The sequence below is a fragment of the Hypanus sabinus genome, chromosome 7 (assembly GCF_030144855.1).
Source record: "Hypanus sabinus isolate sHypSab1 chromosome 7, sHypSab1.hap1, whole genome shotgun sequence".
In the NCBI taxonomy this organism is placed as follows: Eukaryota; Metazoa; Chordata; class Chondrichthyes; order Myliobatiformes; family Dasyatidae; genus Hypanus; species Hypanus sabinus.
This window is the reverse complement of record NC_082712.1, coordinates 74,643,179-74,662,023: the sequence shown is the minus strand read 5'-3', so window position 1 is coordinate 74,662,023 and position 18,845 is coordinate 74,643,179. Positions and strand designations below refer to the sequence as shown.

Sequence of the window (18,845 nt, the reverse complement as noted above, 5' to 3'; positions counted from 1 at the left end):
ACTCAGTAGCCACTTTATGAGGTGCACATGTACGCCTGCTTGTTGGTTACGATGCAGATATCTAGTTAGTCAGTAATGTGTTAGCAACTTGGTGTACAAAATGGTCAAAAGGTTCAGTTGTTGCTCAGACCAAACATCAGAATGGGTAGAAATGTGATCTAAGTGACTTTCACTGTGGAATGATTGTTGGTGCCAGGCGAGGTGGTTTGAGTATCTCAGAAACTGCTGATTGTCATGGTGTGAGGGTTCTATGTCTGAACCCAGGTGTGGAGGAATGGCAGACTCCCATGTGGAGAAGGAAACAAGAGGTTGTTCATCGGAATACCAACAGAGCATAGGTTACCAAGCAACACCCTGAGACAATAAATTCTCAACACAAGAATTCCAATCAATGCTCAATGAGAATCTGCTCTAGTAATCATAGAAAGCAGAAAACCTGTACTAGTCGCAATTAACGACCATATTAAACAAAGCTCAAGGGCTTAATGACTCTTTGCTAAGGCAACAGTTAGTAAATACAGGTGCTCAAGAAACTGAGAAGCCCAATGCTCTATAGCAAGCCCCAGAGACTTGCAGGGCTCATGTCACTGAACTTGGATTTTCAAGCAAAACAGTCTTTAGAATTTACAGAGAATAGTGCAGTAAACCAAAAGCATCTCATGAGTGACAGTTTTGTGGGTGAAACTGCCCTGTTAATGAGAGGACAGAGGAGAATAGGTAGACTGATTTAAGCTGACAGGAAGGTGATAGTAGCCCAAATAACCACATGTTGCAACAGTGGTGTGCAGAAGAGAATCTCTGAGTGCACAACATGTCAAACCTTGAAGTGGATGGATTACGGCAGCAGAAGGCCAGAAACATATCCTTATTGGTCACTTTACTGGGTACAGGAGTTACATAATAAAGTGGCCACTAACAGTAGTAGAAACACAGAAGGATAGATTTCATAGATTGGGGTTGCCATCCCCTTTAGAGCTTGGAGTCTTGAATATTTGATTTATGAATGTCAATATGCATCATCATTTTCCATAGTAGAATCCAGGTGGAGATATTGCCAGCCACGTGCTTCGTGCACCAATCATGCAAGTTAATTTTGAATAAAATCCCTCTGTTGCTCCAGTGTTAGTGTGTAGGTTGAAACAATAGAGCAAACAAAATAAATTTAGATCAATTTATAACAATTACAAAATGCATTTCTATTACCAATCCAAGCATCCCAAAACTCTTTAAAGGAAATTTTACCAAATGGTATTTGGCACTGAAGCACACAGTGAAATACTGGGGCACCTGTGTAAAAGCTTGGTGAGAGTGTTGGTGTTTAAGAGGGTAATAGAGAAGTTTACAGAGTTAATGCCATACTTCACAATCTAAGTAGCTGGAAGCATAGCTGCAGGTGATAGTGGCTGATATTTGGTAGTGACAAGAAGTCAGAATCAGGAGCACAGAGATCCTGGAGTGTGTTGGGCTGAAAGAGAATACGAAGATAGGAGTGAGCTTGTGGAAAAAAATTGAAAAGGATACAAGCTTTATATCAGGATGCTGTTACACTGGAAACCAGCACAAGTTTAAAGAGAATTAATTTTAAAATATAAAGAGTATACTTTTTTTAGCTGAGTATATAGGAGCTAAAGCAGTTTATTGAGGATTGGCCATTTATACTAGGAACTATGAGGCAAAGCAATGGGAAATTCATAGGTATAGGGATTTTGAACATTTGGAGAAAAATGGCCACTTTCAGGACAGCATGGCTTGTGCAGGCGTGGTTGTGTCTTACTAATTTGAATGAGATTTTTAAGAAGGTGAACAATGATAGAGTGGTAGATACGGATTTAAAAAGGAGCATTCAAAAAAGTCCCTCACGGTAGGCTCATCTAGAAGACTAAGGTGCATGGGATACACGGTGAATTGGCAGTTTGGATTCAGAATTGGCTTGCCCATTGTAAGCAGAGTATAGTAGCGTAGTGGTTTGATGGTTCTTATTCTGGTTGGAGGTCCATGATTCGGTGGATCGGTCACTTTGCAGATAAGCAAGAATTGGTGGTGTGGTGGATAGAGGAAGATTGCCAAAGGATATATCAGAATATACATCCACTGCAGATATATGTGGAGAAATGACAAATAGAATTTATTCTGGGTAAATGTGAGTTGTTGCACTTTGGATGATCAAATGTAAAGGGAAAGTACAATGCTCTAAACAACTTCTATTCACAGTTCAAGGCATACAGCACAACACCAGCCAGAAAAGCAACCTCCTTCCAGGTGAGCAGGCACTCTGTAACAGCCACAGATGTGAGAAAGACTCTGCAGAGAATCTAGCTTGCTGTTCCCACATGCTTCAAATTAATCAATTGAACGGCTGGAAATGGCACATCAAAAACTCCGTTGCTGCCCTCTCCACCCCTGAGCATATCTGTACAAAGAGTTGTCACAGGAAAGTAGCTTCCATCCTCGGGGATCCCCACCACCTCTCTTCTTGCTGCTGCCATCAGGAACAAGGTACAAGAACCTCAGGACCCGCGCCACCAGGTTCAGGAGCAGATATTACCCTCGAACCACCATGTTCTTGAACTAGTGGGAATAATGTCACTCGTTCCATCACTGATTTGTTCCCACAACTTATGGACTCACTTTCAAGGACTCTCCAGCTCATGTTCCTGAGTTTATTGCTTATTTATTTATCATTATTATCATTTTCTTTTTTTTCCTCCTCTCTTTCTTTTTGTATTTGCACTGTTGTTTTTGTTTTGCACATTGGTTGTTTTCTGTCCTGTTGGTTGCAGTCTTTCATTGATTCTGTTGCGCTTCTTATGATTGCCCGCAAGAAATAAATCTCAGGATTGTATATGGTGACGTATATATACACTTAGATAATATATTTACTTTGAACTTTTCATTATACTACTACTTAGACTGAAGGGAATAGAGTTTAGTTTCAGAAGGTCTATCAGGAGTAGATGGAAAAAGCTAGGGATTCTCTTTACTATCAAAGGTGGTATTGGACTAAGAGGAATTTGTGCACACTAAATATTGAGTCACAAATGTGGCCACCTGTCTTATTTATTACCTGTGTTCCATGTGTTGCAGGTTTCCACTTTTAATCTGTCACTCAACTCCATCCATGTCAATTTACCTGCTGCCAGGTTACTTATGTATGCCTTTGTTAAGACGGTTGTTTCATTACATTGTTTGTGAACTCTCTTGTTTCTTACTTCATAAGCTTGAGCACATCCAAAACTCTTCTGCTTTTGTCCTAACATTACACCAGGTCAAGTTCATATTTTTTTCCTATACTCATTCACTGGCAATGACTTACAGTTAAGCAGTGCTTCAGTTTTAAAATACTCATCTTTATTTTCAAATATGATAACCGGCCTTGCATTTGTGAATGTCATAACCTCCAGAGTACAGACTACTGAGATTTGTCTCTTCTATTTCAGGCCTTGAGCTTCCTTGAATTTAATGGCTGTGCCTTTAGCTACCTGGTGCCTTAAGCTCTGCAAAACACTCACTTAACACCGGCTCTCTACCTCATATCCCTCCTTAACAATACTCCTTAAATAGTACATCTTTGACCCAACTTCCTCCGGTAATATCTCCTTTGTGGCCCATGTTTCACTGTTTGTTCAGTCTTTGGGATCATTTTACTTTGTTAAAGATGCTTTTAATGCATCTTATCTAATGAGCATTGAATCAAAGAGAATGAAAACAGGCTGTTTCTTGAACTGGGTAACTGATAGTGTTTATAAGATTTGCACTCAGGAAGAGTCTGTAATATACTTTATGTTAACATAATTATTATTTTAAATCTCTATTGGGCCTTACCTAATCCTGACACCATACATTTGTGATAATATCTTTCATCCTGTATCAACTTCTATGTTGCAAGCTTCTTGACATTTTCCTTTTGATGACGATGATATATGTCTTGAAGTATAGAAGCAAAATTCAATTATAAACAGTAATATTTTAATCTGCAAACTATTTAATTTTAAAACTGTGACTTTCTGCCACTGAGGCAAAGTAGCAATATAATTCCTCATGACAAGCTTCATGACTGCTAAGGGTAATCCAAAGACCTTTTGTTTGCAGAAAATATATTTGATTTTGCACACTTCTTGCAGCATTTATTATGAATTCCAAATGTATCCTAAAGGTACCAGTGATATCTGTAAAGGGAAGCTGAGGGCTGTTGTTGTTGGTTTGTAAATTGTGTATTAACTTGTAGGGAATAATTTAGAGGAGATGATGCTGTTGTGTGTTGTAACAAGTGCCATATGGTCAGGTAATGAAAGCTGTCATCGCATTATTACAGAATGACAAACATCAAGTTAAATATAATAATGTACAGCACAGGAAATGCTCAGATTCATTTGACTTCAACAGAAACAAGTAATTGAAATAATTTGTGTACTATAGTCCAGGGATGTCAGAGGAATTATTTCATTTCATCATCTCCAGTGTGAGAAAATAACTGTAATTTTCAGAAGGGTTGCATGTTTTACTTTCAGGAGGCAGGTTAAACTGAAAAAGACAAGGACAATTGCCTCGGGTAAGAACCCTGTAGGCATTTTTAATGTATTTTTAACTTGTCTTAAAAAGAGACAATAATATGATAAAATGTATAGTTGTCCAAGTCTGACAGCACTGAATTGTGCATTCAGATATTAATATTGGATGCATTATAGTGCTGAGGTTTTGTGTGGCATAAAAATGTCTAATAGACTTGGGCTTGAAATGTATGAGCACCTTTTCCTTTGTATTCTTTAGTGTAATAGGCTGTTAAAAGTTGACAGGAGCTGTGAGTAGTATTACAGGCTACTTTTTGTACAAGTCATTTAAGATGAGGGATCAGTCAGAATATATTCTTCATCTTTAAACTGCGTATATTTAATTCTATATGGACCTTGCAGTTTAAAAATGAACACAAATGCCTGCAAAATGTTACTGAATTGTCCTTTAAGACACTCTTTGAAAATGCGATTACTACAGATTAACTGTTAAAAATATTATAGGATCCATATTTTAAAATGTTATTTTCTTTCAAGAATAGTAAATACTCATATTTGTTTAACATCAAACTGTTCCAATCTATCTTATGTTGTTTATTGAATGGATAAATTCTGAATGTTTATTTTTTGACTTTCATCACAGATAAAAATGTTTATATTAATTATGTAATCAATAAACTTCCACAAAACCAGATTATCCAGCTGATGATTAATTGAAGATGTTGTTCTTGTGTGTATGTTTATTGCACCACAGCTTTGACTCTTGCCCCATCGTGTTATTTGCTGTTTGTAGTGCAGCAGTGGAATGGGATTAGTCGTTTACTGCAGTATTAATGCAGTGCTGCTTCCTCAATTCCTTCCTGAAATGTGTTCTTCCCTTTTGGTGTTAACTGTTTTCCACTACTATGGAGCAAATATTGGACACTTATGAGAGGGAGGAGTTAAAATTACATTGCTGCTCAAAACACCACTGTTCTGAGCTTTATTTTGCCTCAGGCTGGTATCCCAGTTGCCACAGGTGTTACCTCCCAATCTGCTCTGCCCATCTGGATTAGTTAGTTAGTTGTTATAACCTGAACCATCATTGGACACTACATTTCTGGTCAATGTTGGGCATCTTTTCAAAGCAAATCTTAAAGTAATTGATTTCCCATTTCAGATTAGCCATTTGGAAAGGAAACTTAAAAGTATTCAGAAAGAAGCCAAAGATTTGAGAGAAACAAATGAGGAGTTGATACAGGCCAAAGCTTCTTTGAAAACTGCCTACAACAAGCTTCAAAGTGAATCAGAAAATCAAGCTATTGAAATAAGAGAACTAATGATGAGAAATCAACAAATTAAGGAGGAGAAGAATGAACTTGATGCAATGATGGATGAATTTAAAACAGAAGTTTCCTGCTTAAAAAGGCAAATTGCAGAAATGGTACTTCTGAGGAAAAAGAATGAATTGTTGCTGCAGAAAATACAGGAGATGCAGGAAGCTCTTGCATCTAAGCCTGCCACCATGAATTCTGGATCAAAAGAGGGAAGCACCACTGGAAGTTGTGCATGTAAAACAGTAACCTATAATCCAAGAGCAAAAAAAAAGAAAAATAATTCCATGAAACAGTACCAGAGACTTCTCAACCGATCCATCAAGAAAATGAGCAATGTCTTCGAGCACTTCAGTAAAGATGGGTGGGAGGATGCATCTGGAGCCAGGTACTATTCTCATTAACTTGGCCCTGCAGATGGGTCAGTGTATATATGCAAACTGTAAGCAAATGGAGATTGGATTTCATCTACAGTCAATTTCATATTTAGGGGTGAAAAAAATCCTGTCAGATTTTTGAATAGTCATGGGATGTCTTGCTTCAAGCTCATTGACTGAAATTTGCATGTGAAATTAGCTCCAACTGCATGAATTTTTGAATTAATGCCAGGAAATCCAGACTAAGGCAATGCATGATTTCTTTCCATGATGCCATTTTCATGCAGTCATGAGACTTGAAATTGACAGTTTGGCAGGTTGATTTAATTTGCTGGCCCTTTGCATATTCACCATTGACAGCTAAGGATTCCCAGGCAACCCTGTTAAGTCAGTTTAGTATCTTGTGACATGTCGATCCAGGAGGAGAAACCAATTTTTTCCCTCTTAATTTAGATAGATAAATTTTGAATGAGCTACTTTAGTTTGCTACCAGATGCTTACAAGCTGTTTAACATCCTTTAAATTAAGAACTATCCACACTAATTATTTCATGTATGTTTTATACACCGTCATTGAACTAATGTTAATTGAATGATGGTTGAAAATGAGGTGTTCTGTTATTAATTTTCATTCGGGGGGTATTTACAGTTGCATTTTTTGCAATAAGATTGAAACTCCTGACTGTTGTACAATAAAAATATATTTTCCTACTATATTTATTTGCTAGTGACTCTGAAGAAACTGCTGCTGAGAGTTTGGGAGAAATGATAGTGAAGACTGCTCAGCAAGTGACTCCAACACCAACACGAAATATGGTAAGGGAGAAATCTTGCAATGAAAACTAAGAGCTGAATTCACAGTCAGAATTCTGTGATTTTCAAAATTTAACACAAGCCCCGAAGGGTCATACTCTTAAACTAGTATAGATTTACTGAATAGAATTAGTAATGTAATAAGAACAGAAATTATTGGAAGAACTCAAAAAGTCAGATTGTATCTGTGGAAAGAGAAACGGAGTTAATTTTTCAGATCAAGGACCTTTAATCAGAACTGGAGAAAAAAGAAAATAAATCATAAGTTTTGAGGGGGGGTGGATAAGGATGGAATGGACAAGGGGAACATCTGTGACAGGGTGAGGCAGGGGTCACTGTGGGGATATTGTGTAGAAGCACTTCAGTCAATAGGTTAATATAGGGAGAATTTGAGTAAGATAGTACAATATAAAAGCATAGGAAAATGTAAAGTGTAGGGCTGTGGGATGTGGCTGGGCTGATGGAGAAAGAAAAAGTGCTGCCTGTCATGCTAACTGTTTCCAGAGTTTTCTGTTTACATTTCAGATTTCTACCATCTGCAATTGTATTGACTTTAAAAATAAGTCAAAATTGATTTTGTAACGGACCATTCCAAGCAAGGATTTTATTTAAAAAATTGCTTTTCCTTTGCATATATGTGTCTAAAATGATTAAGCAGTGTGGAAAATTAACATGTTTTATGTAGGTATATTTTCAAGCCAGAATACAAGTCAGATTTATGTACATTGCAGGTTCAACAAAGACTACAGTAGGTATTAAACATTCTAAATCTTACTATTAAATATTATCTGCTGCTTTCAAAATTCTTACATTCCTGTAACTTGGAGTATGTAACTTTTATCAAAATATTTGATTTTATATGTACTGTATACATCTGGAACACGTTGGTTGAAAAATGGGAGATCAGTCTCCATATCTTCCACTTGATTAGAAAACAATTCTTTTCATATTTTTTAATTGTTGGTACTGTTTTGGAATTTGGATTCCAAATATTTTGTTTCCTAATGTATTAATCGAGTAATAGGTATATTCAGACACCTTAGTAAGACAAACAAATATCTTTGAACAATGTTAATAGAAATAATAAGGAATTCTTAAATCACAAACAACAAAAGAATGATATAGTTATGACCACTGAGAGACCTATATACTGTATAAAAAAAACATGGCAAAGGAAAAAGTATTTCAATGATTATTTTGCTGTGAGGAGAAAAATATCTGGTAGATGGGATGTTAGTTAGAGAGATCAAAAAGATGTAAAGGCATTTCAGATGGAAAAGGAAGAGGTCATTGAAAAATTAATCAAACCTATAGAGGGTAAAAAGTGTGGTCAACATGGATTACAGTGATACATATTTTAAAATAAATGGGAGAGATAGTGGAGGCTATAAAATGAGCACATTAATATTCATTAATGTTAATGAAAAAGCCAAAGGACCACTGGACGGTAAATGATTTTTACTACATTGGGAAAGGCAAAAGAATAGTTCCAGTGAATTGAGGGCAATCAGCTTAATGACATTGATACGAAAGAGATAGGAATCTTTACTTAAGTATACTGTCTAACATAAAAAAATGTAGAAATGAACTTGATGAGGAACACTTACTACGTATCACAGGAGAGGATCATATCTGAACAACTGAAAATTTCTTTGAATACGTAACAGAGGTTGGAGTATATGTAACATATTTGGATCTCTGATGGCCTTTGGTAAGGTACTAAATACTGTATTGGAACTGCATGTTGGACATGATTAGAGTATAGAGGTCAGGAGGGAATGAACAGAATGGAAAACAATGTTGCTACAATTTTGAAAGCAGTAACAGTGGGGACGATTAATTCAGATTGGCAAAAGACAGGTGTTGAGCTGTGATAAGTCCATCATTATTTAGTATCTACTTTAACAGTATGGATGGAAGATCAGAGCACTTTTCAAAAGTGTAGATGTAATTAAATTGAAAATTAGTTACTACTGAAGAAGATAATAACCGAACAGTGGAAAGCATGTATAAAAGTGCATAATGGGTGTGAAATTTATGAAATAACTTCTCTAACATTACTTGAAAAGTTTCCATCTTTGTCTTTGGCTTCTAACATTGATGGAATGAAACTAGTATAGACACGAAAATCAGCAAATCATTATCAATCTAGGCATGCTTTAGGATTCAATGTTTCTTTGGGAACTGGTCAGTTTTGGAGTAAGTACTTGGGAAGTTTGGTGCGGGGTTGCAATTGTTAACCTGAGGTATCAGTTCTCTTTCTCTCTTCACAAATGCTGCCTGGTTTTCAACATTTTCTGTTTTTGTTTCAGATTTACAGCATCTGTAGGTGTTCTTTTCACTTTGTTATTTCTTGCTAATGCTGATGCACAGCATATTTTTTTCCCTTTACACAGATATTGCTAACCTACAGCTTTGTCCTGTATTCTCCTTAATTTCGGATTTTCTGTGTAAATTGGTTTTCCATTTGTTTATGGTTGTTTCTTGCTCTTTCCTTATGTTTACAACTCTTCAAGACAGATTAGCTATCATTTCTCTCAGTTAACACCAATCCATGTAATCCATACTTTCTTAATCTTTATCCTATCACAAGCACTGCCTTTGTTCTTCCAATATAGAACAGAGAACAGTACAGCAAAATACAGCTCTTCAGCCCATGATGGTGTACCAGCCCTTCAAGCTACTGCAAGATCAGTCTAATCCTTTCCTCCCATGTAACCCTTCATTTTTCTTTCATCCATATGTTCTTCTAGCTTTTCTTAAGTGCCACCAATGTATCCGCCTATAACACTGTGTCCTCTTTAAAGCTTCCGCATCCTTCAGATGACCAGAACTCAACTGGAGATGAGCCCCCAGGGCGCTTTGTTCCTCAATACTGTTAAAAATCTTGCCCTGTATTAGCCCTGTATTCTGTCTTAAACTTCGACCTGCCAAAGTGAATCACTTCACACTTTTCCAGATTCAGCTCCAGTTGCAACATCTCTGCTTCGTTCTGCATCGTATCCACTACAACTTACGACAACTTTCTATACTGTTTACAACTCCACAAATGTTATGTCATCTGCAAACTTACTAACCCAGCCTCCAACTTCCTCTTCCAAGTCATTTATAAATATTGCAATGAGTCCCAGAGATCCAGAATCCCAGAGAAGATCTCTGTTGAACACCGCTGGGCATAAACCTTCAGGCAAAATATGTTCATCTGCAGTCTCCCTCTTCTTTCTTTGGACAAACCAATTCCGAATTCATACAGCCAAATTTTTACTGGATTTAATGCCATCTGGGTTTTGGAATGAGTCTACCTTGGAGAACTTTGTCAAGTGCCTTGCTAAAATCCATATGCACCACATCCACTGCTCTGTCTTCATCAATTTGTTTTGTCACTTCCTCAAAGAAACCACCCTGGCTTGTGAGGCATAACCTACTCTTCTCCAAGCCATGTTGACAACTCCTAATCATACCATGCTTCCCCAAATAATCGTAAACCCTATCCCTAAGAATCCTCCATAATAGTTTATCCACCACTGATGTAAAACTCACTGGTCTATGATTCTCAGGGTTATCCCTATTACCTTTCCTGAACAAAGGAGAAATATTTGCTACTGTCCAATCCTCTAGCACCACTCCTATGGCCAGTGAGGATGCCAAGGTCATTGCCAAAGACACAAAACTCTTCCCTGGCTTCCTGTAGTAACCCAGGTATATCTTGTTCGGCCCTGACGTCTTTTCTACCCTTATGTTTTTCAGAAGTTCCAGCACATCCTTTTTCTTAATGTCAGCATTTTCCAACGTATCAGCCTGTTCTATGTTGACCTCACCTTTGTTAAGTTCTCTCTCCCCTAAGAATGACGTGGATCTGACCTTAATCATTTCTGACTCTAACACCTGGGAGGCAACTTAATATCTGGGAGTTTCTGTTACATCCACACGATCTCCCGTCCCCAGCTGCCGAATCACCTAACACTAATACTCTCCTGTTCTCCATCCCCCCCCAATCCTCCCCTTCTGAGCTACAGAGAAAGAGTCTGTGTCAGAGGCCTGGCTGCTGTGACTAACCTAGCTTAGTTATTCCCTTAAACCATTCATGATGGTCACCCAGTTATCTTTGTTCTGCACCTTAGGTGTAACTACTTCCTATATCTCATGTCCATCAACCCCTCAGCCTCCTGAATGATCCAGAGTTCATCTAGCTCCAGTTCTCTAATGCAATCTCTTAAAAACCTGCAGTTGGATGCACTTGTTATGGATGTAGTCACAATGGACACTGGAGATCTCCCTGTATTCCCTCATCCTGCAGGAGGGACATTCCACTGACCTGACTGGCATTTCCACCGCTCAAACTGAGGAGGGAAAGAAAGAAACTTACTGGAAATTTACCTTAGCCTCTGCCTCTTCTTGCTGAGGCGCCTTGAGCCAAAGCCTCAAGCTCCCAACTCTATCCTGTACACTCCTACAATGGCTGCTCCTCCTGAGACTGACTTTTTTTTTTACTAGCCCTTGCCAAGTGCCTAACTGCCCAATGATTTCAAGCCATCTGAAAAGTCCCAACAGGCCCCGTTCGATTTTTAAATCTCTTGTTCATTCATCACCAATAATGCCTTGTGCAATCTCAAGCCTGATGCAAATTAAATTAAGCCTATTTTTTCAGGTCATCAAGCTGAAAGATTATCTCCATTTTTCTCCTTTCTGATAGAATTTGTGCAGCATTTCTGGAAGTCAACAGACTGTCTCTAAGGTGCTGCAGCATCTTATAGAGTTATACGGAAATAGGCTCTTCAGCCCCACTAAGTCTATGCCAACTAAAATGCTCCAACTAAGTTAGTCCCAATTGTCAGTGTTTGGCCTATAACCTTACAAAATATTCCAACCCATAACCTGTCCAACGCTCTTTTAAAGAGTGTACCTGCCTCAGCTGCCAGCTGATTCCACATCAATATCACCTTTTATGTTTAAAAAAAAAGCTCCTTAAATTCCCTTCTCACTTTAAACCTATGTCCTCTGGTTCTTGATTTCCCTAAATTGGAAAATTTATTCCCCTTATGATTTTATGCACCTGTGTAAGATCACCTCTCAATCTTCTACGCTCCAAGGAATAAAGTCTTCACCTGTCCAACTTTTCCCTCCAATTCTGGCAGCATCCTTGTAATTCTTTTCCCTAGTCTTGCTGGTTTAATAACATCCTTCCTAATGCAGGATGACCAGGACTGAACATAATACTCCAAGTGCAGCTCACCAGTATCCTGTACAACCACCCCACGATCTCCCAACTTTCATAATCAATGCTCTGACTTAAGAAGACCATAGACTTTATCATCATTCCGTTTACCTTTGACTCCACTTTCAGTGAGTCCTGTGCTTGTATTCCAAGATTCCTCTGTTCTACAACACTCCTCAGTATCCTACCCTTCACTGTGAAAGTCCTACCTTGATCTGACTTTTGAAAATGCAACACCTTGCACTTATACGAATTAACCTCCATTTATCATTCTTCATCCCACTTACTCAAGCTGATCAAAATGCCACTGTAATTTTTGATGACCTTCTTCATTGTCTACCACTTATTTTAGTATCATCTGCAAATTTACTAACCATATCTTCTGCATTCTTATCTAAATAGTTGATGGAGATGATAAATGACAATGGGCCCAGCACTAATAATGGGCTAGACCGAGAAGCAATCTATCATTACCTTTTGTTTTCTACCATCAAGCCATTTGTGTTTCTAATTAGCCAGCTCTCTGCAGATTCTGTGCAATCTGAACCTGCCAGAGTAGCCTACCATGTGGAGCCTTATCAAATGCCTTATTAAGATCCACACAGAACAGTTCTGCCATCCTCATTCTCGTAATTCACATGATTAAAAGCTCAATCAAGTTCATAAAACATAATCTCCCATGCACAAAACAATGCTGACTACCCCTGATCAAATCTGGTCTTTTTCAGATATGCATACACTCTGGTCACTGAGAGTATCTTTGTAGTCTTCCGCTGCTGTCGTCTATCCACATCAAGGTTCAATGTGTCGTGTGTTCAGACATGCTCTTTTGCACTCCACTGTTGTTTGAGTTATTCCAGCTACTGTCACCTTTCTGTCAGCATGAACCAGTCAGGCAATTCTCCTCTGACCTCTCATTAACAAGGTGCTTTCACCCGCAGAACTGCCATTCACTGGATTTTATTTTGTTTTTCACACCATTCTCTTTGAACTCATGAGATGTTTTGCATGAAAATGTTAGGAGATCAGCAGTTTGAGATATTCAAACCACTCTGTATAGCACCAATAATCATTCCATGGTCAAAGTCACTTAGATCACATTTCTTCCCCATTCTGATGTTTGGTCTGAACAACAACTGTACCTCTTGACCATATCTATATGCCTTTATGCATTTATTTGCTGATAAATGACTGGCTATTTAGATATTTGCATTAAGGAGCAGGCGTACGTTAAAGTTTCATTTATTTTCAAAGTATACAACTCTGAAATTCTTCTTCAGTTAGCCATGACCACCAAGAAAGAAAAGAAAGGCAGCACAATTATCAACCCCCAAATCCCTCCTCCACAAGAAAAACAAATGAAAACAGAACACGAATATTAATCCCCAATCCCCCTCCCACGCACACAAAAAAAACTGAGAAAGATCGGGTTAAAAACACAGAATACAAAAAAAAGAATATAAGAGTCCACAATCCAAGTCCACATCCAAAGCGCAGAAAACCTGAGCAACATTCTCCCTCTCTGTAGCAGAGCGATCTCACCAGCGTTACAAGGCAGTCTCCCCTGTCCATAGCAGAGCAATCTCACCAGTGATAAAAGGCAGTCCCCCTTCTCCATAGCAGAACGATCTCACCAGCGTTATAAGGCAGTCTCCCCTCTCCATAGCAGAGCAATCTCACCAGCGTTGTAAGGCAGTCTCCCCTCTCCATAGCAGAGCAATCTCACCAGTGATAAAAGGCAGTCTCCCTCTCTCTGGCAGCAGAGCGATTCCCCCCAGCCGATTTAGTTAAAAAAAAGGCTTGAGGAAAAATAACAGCCTCCCGAAATCCCCTCAGAGACTGCAGACACTGAAACGCTCAAATGATGTCCAAACTGCAACTTACAGGCTCCAACAGTTCAGAATCACTTTCAAGATGAAAAACAAGCATGAAAGGCACCAAAGAAATGAAATATGTGGTTTCATGATCTATCCAGATGTTGACCGAAGAAATTTTGTACACAGGTGCCATCTTGACTGAAAGTCAAGATTTTTTTTTTTGATTTTTTTTGCTCCGTTCTCTGTAAACTCTAGAGACTGTTTTGCATGAAAATCCCAGGAGATCAGTGGTTTCTGAGATACTTAAACCACCCCATATGGCACCAACAATCATTCCACCAATCATTACTTAATGAAGTGGCCACTGAATGTTTATCTTACTCCTCAGAATCCTCTTCAGTAACTTGCCTTCCATAGATGTTAGACTTTTAGTCTATAATTCCCAGGTTTTTCTTTGTCACATATCTTAAATAAAGACACAATTTTTGCTACCTTCTAGTCAACCGATGTCTCACTCATGGCTTATGATGAGGCAAGTAATTCACCCGGGACTCCCACAGTTTATTTTCTAGCTTCCCATGGTGTGTGTGGATATGCTTGGTCAGGCCCTGGATAATTATCTATCTTCATATCTTTAAAGACATCCATCCCTCCACTACTGTAATTTGAACAGTCCCCAATATCTCCCTTTTCTTGGTTCCAAAGTTATGTCATTCTCCACAGCAAAAGCAGTGGAGGAATAAATCATTAAGGAATATGTAGACCCTGAGCTCTCACTATCTCATGTTTAAAAACCCTCCAAATGCCTGTCAAGCTCCTGTCCAATAAGAGCAAAATTCACCTTGTCCTAATTTAGAACTTGAACTGATGAACCAGTTCTCTCCCCTTCTCTGACTATTTTATAACTAATAGAACTTGGGCACTGGTCACTAGGTGCTCCTCCACTGTAACCTCAGTCATTTGCTGCACCCTGTTCCTCAAGAGTTGGTTGAGCTTTGTCCTTTCCCAAAATATTGTCCAAGGAAAAATTTCCTGAATGCACTTAACAAACTCCACCCCATCAAAGCCCTTAACAGAATAGCAATCCCAGTCTTTGTTAGGGGAGTTAAAATCTCCCAACCATGAGAACTCTTTTATTCTTACAACTCTGCACACTATCCCTACATTTTTGTTTCCCTGTATTTTTGTTCTTCTAATTCCCATTGACTATTTAGAGGCCGAAAACAATGTAATCATCCTCTTCTTATTTCTCAGCTTCACCTATAATTTTGACATTGAAGTTCTTGTGGCAATGTTTCAGTCAATGCTCATATTTTGGGTCAAGTTGATGGAGGTAATAGAGGCAAGTAGTCAACGTTCAGAGGGCTTTCCATAACTATGCAGATCATGTAGATAACTACGTGGTCGGTCACTTTGACAGTTGCCAGTGCATGGACTAGGTGTGTTGCCATGTGTTTTGTTTACTCCCCTATAACTACTGATGAGACCCGAAGCCAGCAGATAGGACAACACTGCAACTCAAAATAGTCCTTTATTAAAACCATGCAACTACAAAATTTCAAAATTCAAAACCCCAACTATACATCCCAAAGCACAACTATTTAAATGGCTTACTCAAGAACATTCAAAATGTTCATAGGAACAATAATCAATTAGTGAAAATCAGCCTGGGATTGGGTGTTAGCTGACCAAGAGGCGTTGGTTGTTTTGGCCTGCCATAACACCTCCCTCTTGAAGATGATTACTTGTAGGATTTGAATTGAAGGTTGATTTGGATTGGAGCAAGCTGCTTACGCTGACAATCAGTCCTTAGTGATTGCAGGTTGTCATTTGTTGTGATGCTGCTTGTGGTTGTTCTGGCACTTGTAGTTGGTTTGTTTGGAGAAAATTGAACCCTTCTAGGAGGAGAGAAATATCCAGCTCTGTGATTCATGATCTGCCTAATGAACTTGAGCTTCTAAGAGCACGTGGTTGCAATTAGTTAATGTGGCAAAGCCAGCAATGTGCAGGAAATTTAAAGGAAGTATTGAGGTAGTGTTCATGGATTCAATGTCCATGTTGAAATCAGATGGCAAAGGGGAAAAAGTTGTTTCTGAATTGTGGAGTGTGTTCCTTTGGGCTTCTGTTCCTCCTTCCTAATTTTAACAATGAGAAGTGGGCATCAAAAGTTCCAGCACATCCTCCTTGTTATTGTCAACATTTTCCAGCGTATTAGCCTGCTCTACACTGACCTCACATTCGTCAAGGTCCCTCTCACTGGTGAATACTGATACAAAGTATTCATTAAGGATCTCCCCTACCTCTGAACTCCGGGTATGCTTCCCCTTTTATCCCTGATCAGTCCTACACTCATACTTATCATTCTCCTGTTCATCACGTTTGTGTAGAGTGCCTTGGGATTTTCCTTTCTTCTTCTCACCAAGGCCTTCTCATAGCCATTTCTAACTCCTCTAAGTCTATTCTTCTGCTCCTTCCTGGTGACCCTATAACTCTTAAGAACCCTTTCTGATCTTGTTTCTATAACCTTCGGGTTCGTCCGGTGGAGTTAGTCTAGGGGAAGATGGTCTCCAGCCCTGCCAAACTGGTGAAATCTCTTTTGTGTGGATGCCACGTGATGTTTTCCCATAACAAATCAGTACCAGAAGATAACGAGCAGTACACCATATGCAATTAAATGATTTAGCTTTATAATTTTTAATTTGACTAGAGAGTTAATAAAGAAAACAAAAAGAAAAGGGCCCATTTTGATGAAGCATGTGCACATTTGAGCTCACAGTTTTCCCGTCCACTAGCTCTCAATCGATTTCCCCTGGGCATCATTGACTCCCGGCCCCATTCTGTGTCCACTCTGTCCTGCAGTCTATGACCTCTGCATTCTGGCATCTTCTTTCTCCATCTTCTGTCAAACAAAAAGACTGCGAATCCCTCGCTCTTGAGCACACAAGAAAGATAACACTCCCCTCATTGTGAAAGGCAGTGATATAGCTCCCCACAGCGGCAGGGGCCACACTCTGTTCCCCCAGTGCTACATAGGCTGGCCTATCCAGTGGTCTCCTAATTCTTTGTGATCTCCATTCCCCCTCGACATTTCATGCTCGGACACTGCTGGGGATACTTCTGGTCTACCCGGCTCTTGCCCATATTCAACTCAGATCCCTCTGTTCCTTAGCTCAGCCCCGCTTCATCCCTTGCAGGGTCCTGCTGCAACCCAAGCTGATCACAGATAGCTCCCCTGATTTCACTTGACTCAGCATGAGAAGGGTTGGAAGACTCTTCCTCAAGCAGTGGGGAGCTAGCAAAAGACAGCATATACCACACTCATATTTCCTCATCCTTTGAATCAGTATCCCACTCGGGCAGGGGCAGGCCTAATCTCTCCTGCTGATGGTCCTGCAGTCGCCTCATGTCGCTGCAGAGTCCTGTTACTCAATGCAGGCTCTGGGTCAACCTGCACCTCTTGTTCTAGAGGCTGAAGGTAGTTCCGATAGAATATCTCGACAGACCTATTCCTATCCTCCAAACTGGTAGGTTTGGCATCTGACTCTCCACCACATAGGGTGTAAACGCTCAGTCGTCAGCCAACTTATGCTTCCCAGGTAGCCCCAGTTTCCTCACCAACAGCCCAGCAGGCACTCCCATCCTCTTTGTGGTCATCTGGAGCTTCCACCAAGAGGGCCTTGCTCTCGGGCATTCTGGGAAATCTGGCATTTCCTGTTACTCTCACTACTTCCCCGGGCCATAACATGATTGGCCTGGACTGGGTGAACCACGCAGTCACTCGTCTAAACTCATTATCCGGCTCAATGCAGCTACGCACTTTCTCAAAAGCAGCTTGAAACACCGGGTGAACGGACAATGTTCTCAGGAAGCTCTCTCCAGCTTTCTCCTTGCAGGCTCCCATGAGCCTCCCCACAATAGGACTGTTGGTCCCCAGAAGAATTGAAATGCCGCCCTTCTCCGCGGGGTCCAGACAAACTAGCGCTAATGTATCAAGGGCCTCAGCCACTCCCACATTGGCCTATGAAAACTCCAGCCTCACTGACAAAATAACCATCATACGGATAATCACCTGCAGTAAGACCCCAGGTCTCTAGAGCACTGAATAGCGTCAGTGTTAAATGTGCCAAATACTGGTTGTAAAATGAACAATACAGCAAAGTGACCTGCGACCCTGTGTTAAGTATGGCTCTAGCAAAAATACCCTCTATCTGTAGTGATACACTGGAACTTGGCCCCACTAAGCCTTCAGGAATACGGTTCTTTGCTTTAGGGTGTTCCTTGATACATTGTTGGGAACGTGTCCCTCCAATATGCCAGGCCCTCCTCTCACTGGGTTTATTTTAAGTTTTCCCAATGACTCTCTCTGCTTATGTACCCGGGGGCTCACTCTGCGAAGGGTTTCCTGTTGTTCACACTGAGGTTTGAAGTGTCCCTCTTCACCACAGTTATAACAGACAATACTGGCCGCTCCCCTTCTAGTGTGACTCTGGCTGCTAGCAGCTCTCTGCATAGTCCGTCCACTTAGAGGATCCGCTTCCCTATCTGCTCCATCATATTTGGGGGGGGGGGGCACACCCGCTGATAACAACTGGGACATCTCAGTTCTCAACTCTGCCACAATCTTCTTTACCACTCCCTGGGGCAGGCTCTCTTTGGTCACTTCACCACAAGGGACCACTACTGAGGACAGTACCCTGCTTACAGAGGTCTCCTGCACCTCCGACGCGTTCTCCTCTTCTTGTACTTCTCTGGTCAGCCCAACAAACGGGGGGGATGTGGGGGGCGCATCTTACAAGACAGTCA

The 18,845-nt window shown here is 40.0% G+C and overlaps 1 protein-coding gene across 5 annotated transcripts in view; it reads left to right on the top strand.

Annotated features, from left to right (window-relative positions):
• Nucleotides 1-18,845, top strand: part of cntln (centlein, centrosomal protein) — a 515,524-nt gene that overhangs the window by 262,820 nt on the left and 233,859 nt on the right. For all 5 annotated transcript variants that reach the window (XM_059974898.1, XM_059974895.1, XM_059974896.1 and 2 more), the window contains 2 exons: nucleotides 5,668-6,209; nucleotides 6,926-7,013. In XM_059974898.1, coding sequence (XP_059830881.1) covers nucleotides 5,668-6,209; nucleotides 6,926-7,013 — 630 coding nt within the window. The remainder of the gene's footprint in view (nucleotides 1-5,667; nucleotides 6,210-6,925; nucleotides 7,014-18,845) is intronic.